The following is a 21326-nucleotide window of genomic DNA, read 5'->3' on the forward strand; positions in this document are numbered from 1 at the left end:
TCGCAGATGTGGCTCAGATCTGGCGTTGCTGTGGCTGTGGTGTGGGCCAGCAACTACAGCTCCGATGAGACCCCTAGTCTGGGAACCTCCATATGCCACAGGTGTGGCCCTAAAAAAAAAAAAAAAAGAAACCAAAAAAAAAAAGAGAGGCAATAAAAGGACAATAAAGAACATAAATATACAAGTAGAGACATCAACTTAAAAATAAACACAGTGACCTAATATTCATCATTAATGATGTTAAGTGCTGAATAGTGAACAGCTCTGAATTTGAAGTCCAGATGTCTCCTAGTACATGTTCAAATACCACACCCAGCATTTATCTTTCCCATAAATAATATTTCCTTTTGCTTTATTTTACCATGAAACTCCTTGAGGGCAGGATCCATGTTTGATGCATGTTTGGGTCCATATACTTGACATAGCCTATAGCAGACAGTAGCTAATTTAATATTTATTGAGTGATATCTGCATTTAAGTCCAGATATACTTTTTTCACATATAAAAGCTGGCTACTTTATGGGAACAATATTGAATCTTATGATTGATGATATTACAGATGAGGCCTCCATGAGGCATTTAGTCCAGTGAAGGTGGGAGCACCATAGGAATGAGGGTTTTGCAATAACTCAGAGAAAGGAGAGGACAGAATTGGGACATCTTGTGTCATCCGGTAGCATAGGCATGCCAAATGCAAAAGCACTATATACCTGACTCTTAGCACAACCAGCACAGAAAAAGTAATGTTTATGAGAACTGTATATATAATTTTGTGTTTTTTGGCTTTACGGTTGCTTAGGAATAAGAAACATAGGATTTTTTTTTTTTTTACCTAATTACATGGTTGCATAATTGTATATATTTAAGTGCTATTGTAATATATTTAAATTAATACTAGGAATCTATAAGAATTGCCTTGTCTTTATTAAGGATTCAGGTATTATTCAATTTTGACAAAAGTCGTCCCAAACTCTACCATGAACATACATGGGCAGGACTGGAAACAGGGAAGGATGGAAGGGTCTTCCTAGAAAGAGGAACAGCGTGAGGAAAGGTATTAATATGGGAAAGCAAGGAAGTGCTCAGAGGGTGTCAAGGGATGGTCATGGGAAATATGGGAAGCTAGGGTAGATGCTAAACCACAGAGGCTCTTGATTACCAAAGTAATAACCAGGGTGATATTCTATAGGCAATTACAACTGTTAAAGGCTTCTGAGCTTCTGAGTTATTCATTGATCAAAAGTGTCATTCAAGAAGATTAACTTACAAGGAAGGGCAGAAAGTGTGTAGATAGGAAGGGATTACAAAAGATTTACTTATAAGATAATGGAAAAAAGAGGATGGACAAGGCAATGGAAATAAGAGTAAACAAGGCTTGGGAAATAACAGATGTGAAAGCACAAAAAAAAATGAAGTTGCCAAAATTGACAGGAACTAGCCTAAAAAAAAAAAAACCTGTTTATGTACGAAATACCTCATACAGAAATATCTAGAAAATAAGAGAATCAACATCCGTGTGGCGCATCCAGCACCCCAACACCCTGGGTACCTCTCCATCATTCACTTCCCTCTTTCCCTTCTCAGAAATCACTAGCACGGTGAGTGTGATGTTTATCTTCCCCATGCATTTCTTTATGCTTCTGCTATACACATATGTACTTATAAACATATAGTATATTTTTAAAGATTGTTTTAACTTTACATGAATGTGTCACAGATCATATCACTTTGCAAAGCTGAACCTTTTTTTTTTTTTTTGCTTTTTAGGGCCACACCTGTGGCACATGAAGGTTCCTGGGGAGAGGTCTAATTGGAGCTATAGCTGCCAGCCCACGCCACAGCCACAGCAACCCCAGATTCAAGCCACGTCTGCAACCCTCACCACAGCTCATAGCAATGTCGAATCATTAACCCACTGAGCAAGGCCAGGGATAGAATCCACAAACTCATGGTTCCCAGTCGGATTTGTTTCTGATGCCTCATGACCGGAACTCTGCAAAGCTGAACATTTAACTTGTCACTGAGATTTACCATACTTTCTCTGTACAGTATTTCATTTGTATAGCTCTATACAGTATTTCATTTTTAATATATACTCTCATTTATTCACTCCTGTGGATGAATAATCCTAGTATTTCCAGATTTTGCTTTTACTATTAGCAATATTGCAGGAAATATTTTTCTTGGTATTACTGCAACACCTTCTCTGGGATCCATACCTGTAAGTTGGATTTTCTGGTCCAAGGGATGTTTCCTTTACTAGATATGGATAAAACATCACCCCAGATGGTTCCTACCCTGATGCTTCCACCAATACCCTATTAAAGTTGTCCAAGTCAGTATCTGGTGTCTCATTCTGACAGGTGTGAAAGGGTATCATTTTAATTTGCACTTCCATGATAATAGGTATGGTATATTTTTTGCCCCACTTTGTTCAGGGTACAGGTGTCATCAAATTTTAACATGAATGAATTAATCAGTCTTGCCTATTATAATTTGCATTTTTTTCTTCTAATTTAAGACAGTCTTCTCTACTTCTGATAAAAAAAAAAAAGTTCTTAGGTTGTATATCCTGAAGGAATATATAATTATGCGAATATAACACTATCAAGGCAGAGTTACATGGGCTAACAATTTAAGCAATTCTAAATCTTCTGATTTAACTTGAAATGAAACAAGCAATGTATGCCAAAAAGCAAAATCAAGAAGCACACAAGTGAGGAAAAATATATACAAAAAGTATGCAAAGTATTACAGGACATGGTCTGATAAATCTCCAAATGGACCACTGACTTCTTTAGAATACAAAACCTTTCTATTGCCCTTTAGCAAATCAAGGATTGCAGATTAAAGTAACAACATGAAGCCATTTTTACCCGACTTAGTACAGATAATTACAAGAACACTTAACACTAATAAAGGTCAGGTGGAAACATCAGCCTCCCATACCATGTGTAGGGGTAGAAATTTGAATATTTGGAGAAAGCAATTTACCTGTACACATAGGCCTTAATTCACACCTCTGAAGCCAGTAACTTAAGAAAATAATAAGGGATATAGGCAATGATATATGCATAAATCATCTCAGCATAATATATGATTATAAAACTGGAAGATCTCAATTTTCAACATTGATGTGATTAAATAAATCATAGCAGATCTACAAAATGGATTATTATGTAGTCATTACCTTGAGATTTACAGAATATATTTAATGGCAGGAAAACATTTAAGCCAAAGTTGTTTTATATATATATATATATATATATATATATATATATATATATAGTGTGTGTGTGTATACACACACACAGACACACACACACACACACACATAACCATGTCAGCTATTTAAAATGCATCAAGAAACTCTCAAAGGTCTATTTTCCCGAATATCCAAAGTGGACACATGAACATTTATTATACAATCAGCACTTGAAAATAATTAAATACTACAAAAGACAGCAATGTCTATATTTTCTCCCTATAATAAAATAAATAAGACACAAGTCACATTTAGATATTAGTAATATCTTTTATCAGTCTTAAGACTGAATAACTCAGAACAGGAGACAATGATCATTACTGATAGGACAGCTTAATAAAAAGCCCTTTATGTTTAAAAGGCTATAGATTATATTTTTATAGACTATTTTATTATATTATACTGAATATATAAAGCACTTGGAAGCATGCACCGTACTTTTTAAAAAAAAAAAAAAAAAACACAGTCTGACAGACCTTTCCTTGCCTTGACTGAGAAGCAGGCTCAGTGATCCTCCCCTGCTTTCCCACCACAGCTACAGAGAAGGGTTAAGTACTTGTCTGAAAGGGAGCCAAATCTTCACCTACCAAAGACCTAGGACTCCACAGCTTGGGGCAAAAGTTGAGATGGAAAGATCAAATGTGTCTAATTTTAGAAAACTAAGAGTTTGAGGCAGTGACTGGTGTGAGCTAAGCTCAAAGCTCATGGAATGAGGAAACCAGAGGCTGGATGGAAACCATGGAGGCAATACCATGCAGTCCAGAACCAAAGGTACCAGTCTTGGTTTCCCAACCCACCGGCTTTGAAGAGTTTTGGCCCTGGGCTTCCCCTGTGCCTTCTGTAATAATGACGTCCTGTTTGCCAGATCTGGTTGAGGAGTACCTCTTCCTACTCCTTAAAGAGCCCCACTTAAAAACAGAGATGTTCCTCACAAACTTATCACGTCAGATATGTACTGGATCTTCTATCAACACGAATGCCAATTTATTTTTGAGAGAATGCTATACAAACATGAAATAAAAACTTAGAGAAACAAATAGTAGAAAGAAAAATACTTTGTGAATACGCCCAAGAAAGTTGAAGAATGTGTCTTTTACATAGTCTCTATAGTAGTTGTTAACAGCAGACCACGTTAAAGTATGAAATGATCTTGGATCCATATCATAGAGTCCATTCTTAGTAAAAGACATGTATTCAGAAGAGTACTACAATAACACAAACGCTCTGGCTGAATGCTTCAATTTAAGGCACATCAAGTTTTAGAAAATTAATTACAGGAAACTAATCCTTGAAAATGCGACAAGTGTAAATGATAAATACCCTATTAAAAACCAACTTTTCTTCAATAGACTACCAACATGGAAAACACATGACAAGTACTTTACCCCCCTCTATTTGTACTCAAAATGTTCTAGTAAGCTGGCTGTCTTAGTTGCAAACTCATCCACATAGTATTTAATGATTAAAACTATCATCAAATCCAAATAACTAATCTTAACTTTCAGAATCCAGATAATTCATTATGCCAAATGATTTTTAGAATACCATATAATTCTTAAAATATTAAAGTTCGGCTCTCAATTTATTCCTCCGTGTATATGAATCCATTCTAAAAATTCCCCATGGCATTTGCTATCTTTATTCAGAAAAAAATAAACTGCATATCTGAAAGACCCATTCTGACATTTGAATTTTCTCATGTTTTTGTCTTTTAAAATAACATTTGTTTACAAATGAACAAAAAGATCCACACACACCCAAACATAATTCAAAATCTACACAAGTCTATGAATTATAAAGCATAGGTCCTGCTGACTTCTCTCAAAAGGCAGTCACTGTGAAGAGTCCATTAAGAATTTCATATTTTTCAGAATCACTCTTTTTCTACAGCTTACTTTTTAGATTACAGCTTAAGTTATTTCAGATGTAACTGCTAAAACTACAATGAGCTACAGTTGGTGACTGATAACTTTTCAGGAAATTAGTTCTGAAATACTAAGCATCACCATGTGCATAGTATAAACCACTGTGGGACTCATTAGTTATTCTCTGCTCTAAAAGGTTTTGAATACCTTTTGGCAAAAAAGCAATAAAATTCAACCTGACATATAAAATACAATCATCCAAAGCAAAGTTAAAAGATCTACTAAAAAAGGCTTACTAAGACAAATGGCAGAGAGAAATACTCAGAATCCATGTTTTTAATACTTAAACTTATAACAAAAAAACCTTACAATAAGCCAAAATAACTATATTATTTTTATCTAAGGGTGAAATGCTTAAAGAATGCTTTCTATACGTTAATTAATTAATACCAGCTTCCTAAAGATTGTTCCATTCCCGGAAACCTAAATGCAGGCCATAGGGTTGGCATTCTAGTAATACTTGTTGAATGAATTTACACGTTTCATAAGAACCAGATGTCCTAACTAAAAGTTAAGCCTAACCAGCTAACGATACTATGATGAAAGCAGATGTTATAGAACATTTATGCTATCTATATTTAATCATATTTTGTAGGTACCTGTCAGTAAATATTAATGCAATGGGTAGTTTTCCAAGATCAGCATTCCCTTTTGAGGACAATGGAAAATATGCTGTACGTGCATATAGATCAGGAGAGTTAGGTTATATAAAAATAGCAATGGCTATAAAACTCTCAGAATTTGCAACCATTTTTTACTTTTTTTTTTTGGTCTTTTTTTGTCTTTTTCTAGGGCTGTACCCACGGCGTCTAGAGGTTCCCAGACTAGGGGTCCAACCAAAGCTGTAGCCTCCGGCCTACGCCAGAGCCACAGCAATGCAGGATCTGAGCTGTGTCTGCAACCTACACCACAGCTCAGGGCAACGCCGGATCCTCAACCCACTGAGCAAGGCCAGGGATCGAACCCACAACCTCATGGTTCCTAGTTGGATTTGTTAACCACTGAGTCACGACGGATACTCCATCTTTTACTTACTTCTAACGAAAGAATTTCATCATAAACTTTACCAGATGAAAATGTTCATAAAAAATTATTAAAAAATCACATTCCAGCTGACCTGAAGAATCATATCATGAAAAGAAAAAATCCATTGTAAAATTTTTGCTAAATACACAGAAGATTATCACTAATTATAAGTTTTGACCACTTTCCAGGAAGAACATGTTTCCATGCAAGACAATATCAAATAGTTTTTCTCAAAATGCACTACCAAAACAAGGTTCCAGATTAACATTAGAAGTTTAAGTATATAATATTAAGTGGCTAGGCATTATATATGTATATACATATACGTGAATGTATAAAACAAAGTTTAAACAGTGCCTTGCACAAAGTAAAGTGGTTACTTTGTGCAAGGCACTCTTTAAAATACTTTACTGATAAGGTTATAGGAGGCTTCGTAAATGTGGCAAACACAGGATAAGTCCTAACAAATGCTCATTAAAATGATAAATGGAAAAGGTCTAAGAGGATCACCTGTACTAGGACTTTGTTACTCGAAGAATGGACTGAACCATGGATGAGCAACCAAGGCCTCCTCTCTGAGTTTGTGAGAAATGCAGAAACTCAGGCCCCATCCCAGTTCTACTGAATGAGAACCTGCATTTTAAAAGACCTCAACTTATATCGATACATATTAAGGTTTAATGTTTGAGAAGAGCTGCTTTAGGAAAACAAGGTGAGCACACATAGAGCAAAAAGAATATACAATTACGACAATTGTGGAAAAAACAAACTTCAGAGCAAGAATGTAAAAGACAATAGAGAATAATGCAAGAAATACTTTGAAAATTACTGTGGTTTTTTTATCTTTTGCATTTACATGAACAATGAGATGGGGCAGATGGGGTATGTTAATGTCATCTAGATAGAAATGAATGAATACAAGGGGCTTACTTTCCAGGCACTGCACAGCAGAGACTGTAAGCCTGGAAGCCACAAAGTACTCGGTGGCCTGGAGGCAACTGCAGAAGGGGAGACAGGAGACAGGGAGTCTTCTCTATCTTGATCTCTTCTTTGGGCCAGAGTTTCACTGGCGAACAGTACGTCAGAGCAGAAGACAAGACTGCTGAAAGCAAAAGGGCCTATTTGGGATCCTGGGAGAAGAAACTTGCGTAGGCAGCAACACATTCAAGCAGCCTAGTGGAGAAGTGTGGTTCTGCAGAGAGAACGTTTGAGCTCATCTCTCCCTGGCACCTTCGCACCACTGCAGAATGTCTGCAAAGCAGAACCTTCCATACACTTGGTATGACCAGGAAAAGTAGAGTACTCAGGTAGCCTGGCTATCACGTACTGGCTCCACAACTAAGGGCTGCCTGGAGAAGAGCAGGATCAGGAGGCCCTCCACACCCAAAAGGGAAAAAAAGGAGGGCCAAGACAGTAAGGCAGATGATCCTGATGTGATCAAAATAAGACATAACGGACCATGAGGATAGCCACACACAAGCAATGGAGGCAGCAGACAAGAAACAAGCTGACTTCCAGGGTCATGGGTACAAGTGAAGTAAATGAGGACCCCCAAGGAGACCCAAGAGACCCTCCCCACCATGCTCACATGAGGGCAGATACACACGGACGGACGGACAGAAGGATGGACACACGCACACACACACCCCCTCAACCTAAGCAGTGGAGGGAGGCAAAAAAGAAACAAACACAACCCCCGCCCCCCCGGCAAATGGCACAGGAATGAAAGTAACTGTAAATAAAGTAAATAAATTCAGTGTTGCCGGATGGTGAGAAGATAGGAAAATAAGTAAAATATTTCAAAAATAAAGTCAATGGAGATATTGACTAATTGGGTATGGAGGCAAATAAGAAGTCAATAACTGGTAGTGTCAGGAACTAAGCAAAAAACTGGAAAAAGGGTAAAGTGGCTGAATAAGTGGGTGAGAGACAACGCCTTCAGCGCTGGAACACTGTGTTAAGACTAATGACAAATAAACCTGCCCTCTGCCCTCAACCCACAAGACTGAAAGGAAAACTGCAGCCAATCCAGGGAGCCCAGGAGTCACAAAAACCACATACTGGTTAATATATACTAATAATAAAATATTATAAGAGAATATAATCTACTTACTGTGGGATACAGTCAAGACACTACAAGTTGCTGAAACCCAGGTGGTTTTTTTTTCCCCAAAAATAATCAACTTTTTGCAAAGAGATTATGAAATAGGTGTAGTATTATGAAAGCGAATTTTTTTTAAAAATAGAATACACTAGTTTTAAAAGAAAGATTAAAATAGTTTCTAGAAATAAAAACATCACCATTAAAAGTAAAAACTCAATTATGTTAAAAGGCACATTAGTTTATGACTGAATAGAGAAAGTGAACTAGAACATATCTAAGATACACACACACACACACAAACTGAAGCGAGGTCAAGAGATACAGAAGTTAGAATAAGCCCAAGCTAATTATAAAAGGAACTCCCATGGACAGAGAAAAGTCACAAGATATTATCTTGTCAAAATAATATACTAATGTGAGGGAGTTCCTGTTGTGGCACAGTGGAAATGAATCCAACCAGAATTTATAAGGACGTGAGTTCGATCCTTGGCCCCACTTAGTGGGTTAAGGATCTGGGGTTGCCCTGAGCTGTGGTGTAGCTGGGAGACACAACTCGAATCCCATGTTACTGTGGCTATGGTGTAGGCCAGCAGCTACAGCTCCACCCTAGCCTGGGAACTTCATATGCCACACCTGTAGCCTTTAAAAAAAAAAAGTATATCTATATATAGGAATGTATTACATGAGCGTCTGTTCTATTTCCCAACACTCTGTATCACTGGAAAAGTCCATAATTTTAAACTAAAAAACAGCTTAAGAGTGTATGGAAAGTAAAAAAGTAAACATGGGCATGCAGCCTAATATTTTGAAAAGTTTAGATGAAAAAAATGCAGGGTTAAAAATTAGTTAAAGAGGGTTTATGAACAGCTTTGCTTGGATTGTGTTACTTTTAATGCTGGGCATGACTTAAGAATGTTTATGGACCAGGACACAGGAGTCTTTAAAGAAGTGTGAAGATGGCAAAGAATCTGAGAGGATGGATTGAGAGCCAGTGCACAGCTGAGAGAACTGGGGAAGTGGTTCCTCATCAGTTCCGGCAGCTCCACTAACTGGCATCATCACTTTTTACTATCAACACACCTCTCTCAGGCATGTGTTGATCTGACTGCTGATACTGATGTGCTCAGTTTGTGAAAACTCAGTGGATCAATTTTAAATTGCATAGAAATGTGTAATTTTTCAAAAGATTAGCTTGAGAAGTACTGATCAGAAGGTAGTTTAACTCTCATTATATTGATCTTAAGAGAAGTTTACTTACAGTTTCCATGCTTCTTAAATACATGAAAAGCTGTCAAATAAAAGGCATGTGCCCAAATAAAAACAGAATATGGATTAGATTAAGTATATTACTGGAAAAAAATACCTGAGAGGTACCTTAGAACGGCAAGGTAAACAGAGGAATTCCAAGTAAGAAGGCTAAATCTTAAGGGTTTCCTTTGAAAAATTACTAAAAGGTATAAATACCATCACAGATTGAGTGCTTACACTGTTTCTGTTTCAAGGTTATGACCACATTTCAAGAGATGCTCCTTCCTTCTAAAGTAAATTCATGGAATTCTGGAGTTTTATTAAGAATCTCTCTGAGTTATCAGTACAGAGAATTTCAGAAAGTTTTTAAATTTGTAGGAAGTAATCACAGACTCCCCTGATAAAATGGTACATTCATTTGAGTCAACTCAAGTAATGTTTAATAATTTACACTAACAGCTGTATTTTATTTACAAGAAAGATAAAAGGAAAGTTTGCAGGAAATTACTCCATTTATTCTAAAAATAGGCAATAAAATGTAGAGAACCCTACTTTTCTTATTTTGTTTATTTTTTCTTTTTATGGCTGCTCCTGTAGCATATGGATGTTCCCGGGCTAGGGGTCAAATTGGAGTTGGAGCTGCTGGCCTACACCACACCTACAGCAACAATGGATCCTTAGGCCATGAGTTGAGGCCAGGGATCAAACCCACATCCTCATAGACACTATGTCGGGTTCTCAGTTGGCTAGGTCACAGGGGAACTTCAAGAAAACTACTTTTAAATCATTTGTAAAGTTTTCTAATTTCTTAAAATTCACTCTCTATAGAACTCCTAAGCTAGGACAGATATTTACCTGGTCTACTCCCAGTGGGGAGTCTGTTAAGAGAAATCCAAGCCCCACAAGGAAGCTGTGGTAGGATCAAAAACTAGTAATTATGATTGATTTTATACATCTTAAAATCTTTGCTATGTACACACCCTTTGCTGAGAAGAGCCAACAAGAGGATTTAATGCCTATGACCATAAACAGATCAAACTACAAGGAAGCAGGAAGGGAAGGCTGACCCCAAAGAGTTTCTAAAGAATTTATAACAACAGCTTGTTTTTATTAAGAATTCAAGTGTCATGTAAACTGTTCTAAGCAATGTAACACATTAGCTTATTTTATCCCCCAGCCCTATGAGAGAGGTACATGTATTTTCTGGAATTTATAGAAAAGAAAACTGAGGCTGAAAGAAGTAGATAACTTGTCCAAGGTCTCAAGGAAAACATTTTACTGCCCATGTTCTTTCCCAACTGGAGAGTCACCCTACAGAGATTTAAAAAACAAACAAAAAACCTTGGAGGGATAAAACTCTTTATACATGGAAAATATAAGAAAACTAAACTCTATAGCAAAGTCTCTTCTACATTGTACATTTCTGCACAACACAGAGTTTATAGCCAATTAGGATCCAAAAGTGAACTCAGAAATACATGAAGGGAATGGACAGCTTGGTAACGGCTGTAATTTCTGAGAGACCTCCATCCTCAACCCATAAGATAAGCAACGAAGACCGGGATATTAAAGATTACAACCCCTGGTATCTCTTATACCCCTCTCCTCCACGTTCCATTATGAGGCACTGCCTTTATGTACATATTTTATTTCCCTAAGTAGACTGTAAATTCTCTTAAGGATTTGATCATCTTAAGGCATAAGTGGACACCAAAAACTTTACACCGACAATTCTCACCAGCCAAGGACAGGAAAGACATAAAGAACACACCATGGTGAGCTTCTAAGCACCCTGCTGGCTCCTGAAAGCCAAGTTGCATACAATCCCATCATTCTGTAGGACAAATATGGTTGTAAGAATATATTTAATGTCTTGTTGCATTACTGGATGCTTTTAAAAAAGCAATCAAATAAAATATGTGAAGTAGCAATGTTAACAATCCTATAATAAACAATGTGTCCAGAATATACAAATTATAAATCACATTTCACTCCACTACTTAATTTACCAAATTTCAAAACGTTATTTCTGATCATGCAACAAGAATTTGGTCCTAAAATTCATTTTTTAAAACTCTATTAGGAACAATTAGTAAGCTTTAGTTACTCCAACCAGCAAGGTATGAACGAGATAAATATGGATATAATGGGCCAAAGTTCACTAAAATTACCCAAAGCACAAGGAAAATGCATCAATTTTTTTGCTTTAAAGGACTATTACTCAAAATTAATCACTGAGCCAGTCATTCATTTAATTAACATATGTGAAAAGACAAACATGTGTCACCTCGTTAGGTGATAAACAAGTCAGACAGGATTCTATGGAGCCAATCCCCATAGAGAGATGCAAGAGACAATGAAAAAGCAAATGCACAAGATGACTTTAAAATGGTGTGATCTGGCAAGGGGAGAAAAGAAGACTAATTTGGTCAGGAAAAACTTTACAGAAGAGGAGGCAAACAAAGAAAAGTCTTATTCGATCACATACTATCTCTAGTGAAATACAATGAGTTGAAGCTGGTGCTTTCACTGTTAGCAGAGCAGTCACATAAATTACAAAAATCCAAAGAACATAAAATTACAATCATTATACATTCCCTAAAGTTATACATGAGCTATCAAGGAGGATATCTGGAAGTAGGGTGTTGCTACAACAAATACTAAAAATGTAGAAAAGGCTTTAGAATTAGGCAATGAGTAGAAGTTGAAAGAATTTTGAGGAGCATGATAAAAAAAGCCTGGATTAACTTAACATGCTATTAAAAATACTGATCGTAGCGGCTCCCCTAGTGAAGCTCAGAAGGAAATAAGGAACATGATAGAAAACTTATATGATCTTAGAAAATAACAACTGTCATGAAGAAACTAGGGACAAATATGTGGACTTCACATGTGCTGCTAGTGAAGACATGGATGGAAAGGAAGAGACTATTATTAGAAACTAGAGAAAAGTAGGTCCTTGTTATACAGTGACAAAGGTGTAAGTGGATTATGTCTTGCAGTTAAGTGGAAAGCAGACCTTGTAAACCTGAAATTTGGACGTGTAGACGAGATTTCCAAGCAAAATACTGAAAGTGTGACCTGTTTTTTTCTTGCTGACTATAGTAAAATGGGAGAAGAAAAGATAAATTAAGAGTACAAAATTAAAGGATGCTATCAGATCACCATCATACAGTCAAGAAACAGGCTGATAAAATTACTCAGCTGCAAAGATGTGCTATCTTTCATTAAAAAAGGATGACTAGAAGGGCGAAGTCCAGTGCCCAGAAGGTGAAGCAGAGTCACAGAGGATTTATAGGCCTTGAAACCTAAAGCAGTTCGCAAAGCACATGGGACTGAATACTTTTTTCATTCCATTTTCTCCTTCTTTGAATGAGAGTGACTCTAAATGGTATCCTATGCCTACCCTATCATTCTACCCTCCTGCTGTATTCTGAGAGCATTTAATGCGTTTTCTAGTTTCACAATTGACAGAAATTTGGTCACACTATAGATTATATGAGAATCTTGCCCATACCAGAGTTAGATTTGGAGATCTGGATGAGAATTTAGACTCTGAGTTGATGCTGTAAGGAATTGAGACTTTGAGAGATGGTGGGATAAGGTAAATGCTTATTGCATATGGGATGGACATGAATATTTCAGAGCCCAGAGAGTAGACTATAGTAAACAGAATAATAGCCCCCAAAGATGCCCATGCCCCAGCCCTGCAACCTGTGAACACGTTACAGGGCAAAGGGGCTCTGCAGACGCAATTAAGGTAAGGATCTAGAGGGAGTTCCCTTGTGGTGCAGTGGGTTGAAGATCCAGTGCTGTCACTATAGCAGCTGTGGCTCGGGTTGGATCCCTGGTCCAGGAACTTCCATATACCCAGGTGAGGCCAAAAAAAAAAAAAAGAAAAAAGAAAAAAAGATAAGGATCTAGAGCTGAGACTGTTATGTGGATTATCTGGATGGGCTCAATGTAATCACAAAGGCCCTTATAAGTTTAAGAGGGAGGCCTGAGAGTAGTGCTAAATGAGAAAGACTATTGCTGGCTTTGAAAATGGAGAAGAGGCCAATGTATAGAAGCAGGTAGCCTCTATACAGAGGATAGAAAAGGCAAAGGTATGGACTCTTTCCTACAACTTCCGAAAATGAAAGCAGCCCCGCTGACATCTTGATTTTAGGCTAGTGTAACCTTCTGACCTACAGAAAGGTAAAGTTAATAAATCATGCACTGCTTTATAGCACTAAATTTATGGTAATGAACACTAATTTTAAAATTATTTTTGCCCCATTTCTGTTAAGGTCTTTAATTAGTATTCAACAAATGACAAAGCAACCTAAGCACTACAAGATTAGGTGTAGCTGATCTTAGCTCATTCAACTCAAATACCATCTGAGATCTGAGCTTCACCAATGTCACATTCTGGAAGTCCACACTGGCTAACTGCATGCCAGAACATGTGACCAAGAAATATGTGACCTAGAAATGTGATAAATACAGGTCCTCCCATGTGAATTTGTGGTATCTTGATTTTCCAAGGCAGGGAGAAATACATAACAAAAGTAAAATTAAGATTATGGTTGGCTATTCAATTTTTGTCTTAAATATTACAGCAGTCTTTTTCAGGTTTAAATAACATCTTCCCCTAAATCCTATAATATTTATATTTCCTATAACAAATTAACAAGATTCATGCTCCTTATTTGTAGCTATTAAGAGGCCAAAAATAGTGAAAAAATGAGATCTTCCTTACCAAAAAAAATCATTTTTAAGGAATAACACTACACTATAACACTGTAACAACATAGCAGGCACTCTTCCAATGACTATCCATCGTCATTTTCTTGAATTTATCTATCTTGTCAAATAAATATAATGATATGAAAAGCTCTTATAAATATGAAAATCTTAAAATGAACAATTTGCTTTTAGATACCATGCACTTATTTTGGTTATCATTTACTTTTATACTCCCTGTTTGTTTATACTGTTTGGCTGGGCAGTTATATATTCCCATCAATGTTGAAAATGGCCAAGTATAAAGTTTATATTCTGGGTAAGTCCTAATCCTACATAAGATATTAACATAATTGAAAACTAAATATGCACATGACAAAGTAAAAGGGTTGGTAAAGAAGCAAGGATGGCATACAAAGATTCTGCCCCTGAAAAGATTCTGCCCCTGAAATGCTCATGTTAGTGGGGGAAGCAGGCAGGGCATAAAGCTAAATAACACTAGAAACCAGATGCAAGTATGCTCTGCCATATGGCAACTATTTCTGCTTGGAAAAGAACGGCATCCTAAGGAAAGAGTATGAGGACTGAGGGAAACCAGGTCTAGAAGAAAATTTTTACTCTTTGGGTAATGGAGAAGTCGAAAATTGTTTTCTGAGCAAGGAAGAGGCATGTCCTACCCTACGGAAGGATGAACAGGCTAGAGGCAAAGACCAGAAGCAGAGAAGTATACTGGAATAAGGCTGCCAGGAGCAGAGGAGAACTTGACTATAAAAGTGAGAATGAAAAACAGAAGATACAGGAGTTCCCATCGTGGCTCAGTGGTTAGCAAATCCGACTAGGAACCCTGAGATTGCAGGTTCGATCCCTGGCCTCCCTCAGTGGGTAAAGGATCTGGTGTTGCTGTGAGCTGTCGTATAGGCCGCAGATGCGGCTCGGATCCCACATTGCTGTGGCTGTGGTGTTGGCCAGCAGCTGTAGCTCTGATTAGGCCCCTAACCTGGGAACCTCCATATGCCTAGGGTGTGGACGCAGAAAAGGCAAAAAGAGAAAACAAGAATCAAAAAAAAAGAAGGAGAAAAAGAAAAAGAAAAACAGAAGATATAGAAAAAAAAATCAGCACTTTCAAAACATTATTAACGCCACCTGTGGCTTCTATCAAAGCAACTGCTAACACGAAGGAGGTGAAGGAGAAAGAGGCCCACAGCCCAAGTTGAAATATGACATCCATTCACTCACTTCAAGGGAAGGGGCTTTCTGACTTCTAAGATCCTGAGCCAAGTCTAAGGAAATTGCCAAAGCAATGCAAAAATCACAAGTTCTGCAAGGCCAGAATTTCTCAACTAGGGAAGTCATAGGGCAAGCTAAAAGAAAACAAAAAAGATGAACGATGTAGTTTCTCAAATAGCTGAGGAAAAATAGCAAAGGAAAAATACTCGCCAAGCAAAGGAAATCCAGTCTCTCACCTCATTTTAAGAAGCTCAAGGAGGAGATAAAGATGTGGGATCTTATTTGCTTGTGAGGATGAGTCCAGTGGAGGGAAGGATAATGAGGTAGAGTGAAGGAGAACACAAGCTCAAAGCTTCAGAGTGAAATGATATATGAGCAATTAATTCACTAAAAGTTGACTTGTGTGTATATAATCTAACCTCATCTATCTTTGAAAAAGTGTCATAAAATATTTAACAAGTACTCATATGTACAATATAGTCTGACTGAAACAACCTAGGCCTAATGATATGCCCTTAAAAGGATAAGTTGTAACATCCTCAAAGAAAGAATAATAAAAGGTGTTTTCCCTTGAGAGAATTAGCCATATATAATGGAAAGAAAACTTTCATTATTAAAATAAGTTTCTTTCTTTAGGATATTTATTCTAAAACTAAAACCTGGAAGCTAAATCTAAAAGGCTGGAACTAGTCAAACCCTGACCTAATTTAGATCAATTTAGGTGCTTTAGGTCAGTGATTAGACTAGATCCTCTTTTTTTTTTTTTTTAAAGGCCTAATTCACTATTCCTAATAAAGATAGTGAAATACCTCTGATATATATATATATATATATATATATATATATACACACACACACACATATGTACATATATATATGACAACCAATACCCCAATTTTTTTACTAATAATGTGTCATACCCGAATCTCTCAACCCAGATATCTAAAATAACAACACACGCCTTAAGAAAAAATGAAATATAATGAACTACTTAACATACCATCTTAAATGCACTTTGGAGGCTTTATACCTTAAATGAAAAAAAAAAAAATTGATGAGAAAAACATAATAACTGAAGAGGAAGAAGACACGACGTGAATGGAATTGACATTTGTTATGGATTACCTAGAGACCATGTTATATTTCTAGTTGGTTCAGTTGCCATGTTTTATATGGAATGACTGCACTGAGCTGCTTACACATATAATTTGAAACATCCAAAGAAGGTCAACTCTTCAGCACTCAAGTCAAATCAGTGTGGAAAAAAGTTTTTGAACATTCTAAGAAATAAGATTTATGAAAAAAGCCAGCATTCTGTTCATAGGAAGTAAGAGTGTTGGAACACTGGGCAAAAGGGTAGAGTAAAATGGGAGTGAGAGAGAGTAGAAGGGGAGGGAGTAAGACGCATGAGGAGGAGGAGGAGTTCCTCCACATGAACCAGACAAGGATGTGATGGGATATCTACAAAGAAAAGATGTAGGCAAGAGCAAAAGACTAAAACTTGAAAAGGGAGCTGAAGGAATTCAGTTACCCAAAGATTTTAAAGTCATGTTGAAAGCTTTCTAATGCTACTGGTATGGAGAAACAAAAGTTCTCTAATTTCTTCTCAAAATCATGACTCTGCTACCTCTTTCTCTTAACTCTCACTATAGTTGGCTATACAGATGCAACTTTTGGTTCTACATTACACATTCAGCTATATTTGTTAGTCTAGAACAGTGACTCTCCGCTAAGATTAAATTTTGCCCCCATGGGACGTTTTTGAGATATATGGAGACATTTTCTAGGGTCACGGGTGGAGGGGGCTGCTAAAAGGTGAAGGCCAAAATTTCTGCTAAACACCCTACAATGCACAAGACCGTCTGCACAACAAAGTATGATTCCACCCAAAATGCCAATAGTGCTAAGGCTGAGAAATACTGATCTCTTCTGACTAGAAGCAAAAACCAATTCCTTGAACCTTTCTTCTAGTCCATCTTTCTCTGCAAGATATCTATTTAAAGCATAAAACAACATTAGAGGACTCGTTTCTTGATGCTTTAAACATGGTGGATGGCTGGCTCAAACTGAGTGTCACACAATACAGTGAAATAATATATCGGAGCAGGAGTGCAGAAACTGCAGGAAAAAACTTCCCAAAATATTTTCCCCCATTTTCTTCTCAAGTACATTTGATTCTAAAGAGAAACACCTACTTGTTTCCATGCCAAGGTGTCACTCCTGTGCTCAATACACTGAAAATACAGTGACTTCCTCAAAAGACAATTATTTTCTTACTAATGTGAAAACTTAAGTAAACACTATTAACTGAAACAATTTCTGCTGTGGGGGGCGGGGGTGAAGAAAGCCACCAAGTCTTTAAAATGCAAAGTTATTACACAGTTTGCGTGCAGAATGACTCAGATCATTATTACTTTTAGTCATGCCAAGTTTGCTGCTTCTAAGCCTACTAGTAATGGAGAAAAAAACCCACCATTTTCCTGCAGTCACTAAACCAATGAAACAGAAGCTTACTGAAAACAGGTTTATGCAATAGTATTTCTCCTCTATTATAACTATTATAAAAATAAAAGCAATCGCTGGGAATGAAAACAAAGAAATCTTTCACCTACTTTACCTACAGGGTGTGTGTTGTTGGGGGTGTAGGGGTGGGAGGACAAGCAAACAAAAGAAAGCCCTAACTCACGCATCAACCAATCTTAAACTGAATATTTTCCTAATGCACATCTCAAAAACAATCCTGGCTTACTCTTTTTACGTTTCCTCCCTTCAAACAACTGGAAACGACCTCCTCCACATAGCGTTTCACCAGGAGAACAACACTAAGAACAAATAAAAGCCTCGCGGGTACCTGGCAAATCTCATTCATCAAAAACCGCGGCCAGCAGAGAGAGAATCCCGTTGTCTGGTGTGACCCATTCGCACCTTTCACAGTGGTTTTCAGCGCTGGAGTATCTTACTGAAGCCACTGTTACCTAACTTCAGTGATTTCCATGTCCCCACAGCAATAAAAATCCAGCATCCAGCGTAGCCTACTCCCTTAACACAAGGTAAATATAATCACTGCTCCTGTAACACTTACTGAGTCGCCATAGGAAGTTCACCAGAAAGACACATTTCAGTCCCTTGGAGGCCCCATAAAGGTTCACTGATTTCACAAAACGTGGCACTCCTGACACAGGAAAACCACAACCGCGACACGACACCTTGAATGAAGGGTTTTCGAGGGGGGCGGAGGGTGCTTTTATTCTCCCGGTGCCAATGCCCTTTCATCTGTATACAGCTGAGCTAACTTAAAAGAAAAAGGGGCTCCTCGCAGGTTCTGCACCGAGGCACGTCAGCGAAGTGAAGCTCCTGCGCCGCCGCGGGAGAGTTCTCCCCGGCCAGGGAGCAGAGGGGAAAGAGACCCGGGAAAGGGGCGCCCGCCTCGCCTCGCCTCCGCACCACACCACACAAGCTCGCCCTTCGAAACCCTCCTCCGGCGGGCTACAAGACGCGCCCTCGGCCGTTTTGGCACGTCCCCTCCGGGCTTCCCAACGCCAAGCCAGCAGCGGCCGCCGCGCCCAGCACATCCGCCCGACCCCCTGGGTGCCCCCAGCCGCCAGCCCGGCCCGGCTGCCCTTACCCAGCAGCAGCAGCTTGACCTCCCGCGCCGCCTTTTCGCCATCCTCGCGGAGGTTCCGGTCGATCATCTTACTCCGCTCCACCGCCGCCTTGTCCTCGGCGCTCAGCGTACAGCCCATTGTGCCAGAAGCAAGAGCTGCCCGCCACTCCCTTCAAGTCCGGCGCGCTGCCTCGAAACACAGGTGAAATCTTTCCTTCTGGGTGCGGGCGTTCGAATTCCTCCCGTCGCCGGCCACGCCACCCCCACCCAGTTCCGAAATGGAGTGTAGACAGCGCAGTCTGTAAAGGAGCAAGCAGCACCGCGCGCTTCTTCCCCCTCAGCGGGCTCTGCTCCTCGCCTCCCTCCGCGCCCCCGAAGTCCCGGGTCTCGAGGCTCAGGGCACACAGACTGGGGGCCTCCTGCCAGTAGCTGCGCGGCTGCCTCTAGAAGCCCGGAGCGGCTCGGCGTCCGCGCGCCGCCGCGGCCCCGCCCCTGCTCGGCCCCTCCCGCCACCCCGCGACCACTCCCAGAGCGCGCGCTCCCGCCAGAGCCCTCGGACTGCGCCCCCTCGGACGGGCGCGCGCGCCCGCGCTGCCGCGGACCCCGAAGCGGCGCAGCCCGGGAGGGCCCTCCTCCTTCCCGCGCGCGCCCCTGAGCCCCGGAACCCTGAACTGTCAGGCTAGCTCCCCTACCTCACTTCTTCCGCGGGAGTGTGATAATTTCCTCCCGTTTACTCACACCCAGGGATGTGTGCGGACCTGCCCCTTCGGGGTGCGGGTGGGAGAGCTGCCAAAGTTGGAAACCAAAAAAAGCCATTCCTGGGCGTTTGAGCATGCCCAGCTCTGGCAGCCACGCAAGGGTTTTCGACCTGTAAACCCGCGTCCAGCTTCCTGGGAAACATGGAGCTGGGGAGGGGATCGAGCCGTGGCGAAAGCACAGGTGGGGACAATGGGGGACAGAAAAGTCTGGGGCGGACAGAAGGTCAACTTTCTTCCGTTTCTATCTCCTTCCCTTCTCGCCGCTTCCATCCATTCTCAGATTCTTTTTCACAACCAGAGAACATTTTGAGGGATTTCCTCATAAACTGAGAAAGTGTGAGACAAAGAATCAAAGAGTATATTTTTAAATGACAAAGCCAGTAAAACACGCCCACACAAATATGCTCCACACCATAGCCGACGTCCTCTGCAGCGGTGTGTAAGCCTCCAAGCCAAGTTCTGAACCAATATTTACGACCATGTTAGTAAATCATAATCCACTGGACATGTCATTCATTGGCTTCCTCTCCCATAAAATGATATGGAGTTGATCCACACTATCGCTCCATCCTTCCAGCTGTACCTGGTCCGAGGGAGATGGCTCCTGTAGCCAGCAGAGGTATTTAACCCAGAACGGAATAAAGGAGCTTAGGTTTAAGGTCTGGTCTCTCTCTGTCACTTGAGCTTCTACACCTTTCTCTTTTAGAACATCTCAGGAAATGGTGATTGACTATAAGATGGGGTTGGTAGCAAAGATCATCTTTGATGTGTTAAAAAAATTAAGAAATTGCTCTTTGGTTTCCATCTGGGATTCTGTTTTCTAAAAAACATTTGTAAAAACTGGGCTTGAGTTTTCCAAGAAGGTAGCGCTGAGCTGATGCTACAGGAAAGGTTTAGAATGGGTCTCCTAAGCAAGGCCTGTAGGCTAGCAGAGCTTGCCAGTTTCCTCCTTATAGGACATGCCCTTTCCTGTTCTCCTACCATAGTCAAACCTGCTGGCCTCAAAGCTGCCATTTCAAGAACTGCCTCAGCTTTTCCTATGGCCTTTTGTAATAAAACAACAAAAAGAAACAAGCCTTAAATTGTACTTAATTATCTTCTACCTTCTTTGTATTTCTTGGCAGTCTAAATGTTGATACTCATCAGAAACTCTGAAATTGATTTTAGCAGAGTGAGCTTTCAACATAGTGTTTGTGTATTACCATTTTGGATTATCTGTTATTCTGAGTCTGTCCTATAAGCTTCAAGCCATGTAGAGTATGGACCAACAATTGCAAGAAAAAGGAAGCAATTGTGACTGAGTATAGTGGACATGACTACAAAACTTATGTTTTGGAGAAAAGAAGGTGTAACAGAATGATACACATTACCTCTCTCCTTTGAGAAGCTTGTCAAGTAGGTGAAGGGTTAAAATAAATGGATGAATAAGAACTGAAAATTAGCT

General features: G+C 39.4%; 1 protein-coding gene across 1 annotated transcript in view; it reads right to left on the bottom strand.

Moving 5' to 3' along the window:
- GNAI1 (G protein subunit alpha i1) overlaps positions 1 to 19617 on the bottom strand; it is an 84397-nt gene extending 64780 nt beyond the window's left edge. Inside the window, exon 1 of the mRNA XM_021063494.1 lies at positions 19146 to 19617. Coding sequence (XP_020919153.1) covers positions 19146 to 19263 — 118 coding nt within the window. The 5' untranslated portion in view covers positions 19264 to 19617. The remainder of the gene's footprint in view (positions 1 to 19145) is intronic.

The sequence above is a fragment of the Sus scrofa genome, chromosome 9 (genome assembly GCF_000003025.6).
Source record: "Sus scrofa isolate TJ Tabasco breed Duroc chromosome 9, Sscrofa11.1, whole genome shotgun sequence".
Classification (NCBI taxonomy): domain Eukaryota; kingdom Metazoa; phylum Chordata; class Mammalia; order Artiodactyla; family Suidae; genus Sus; species Sus scrofa.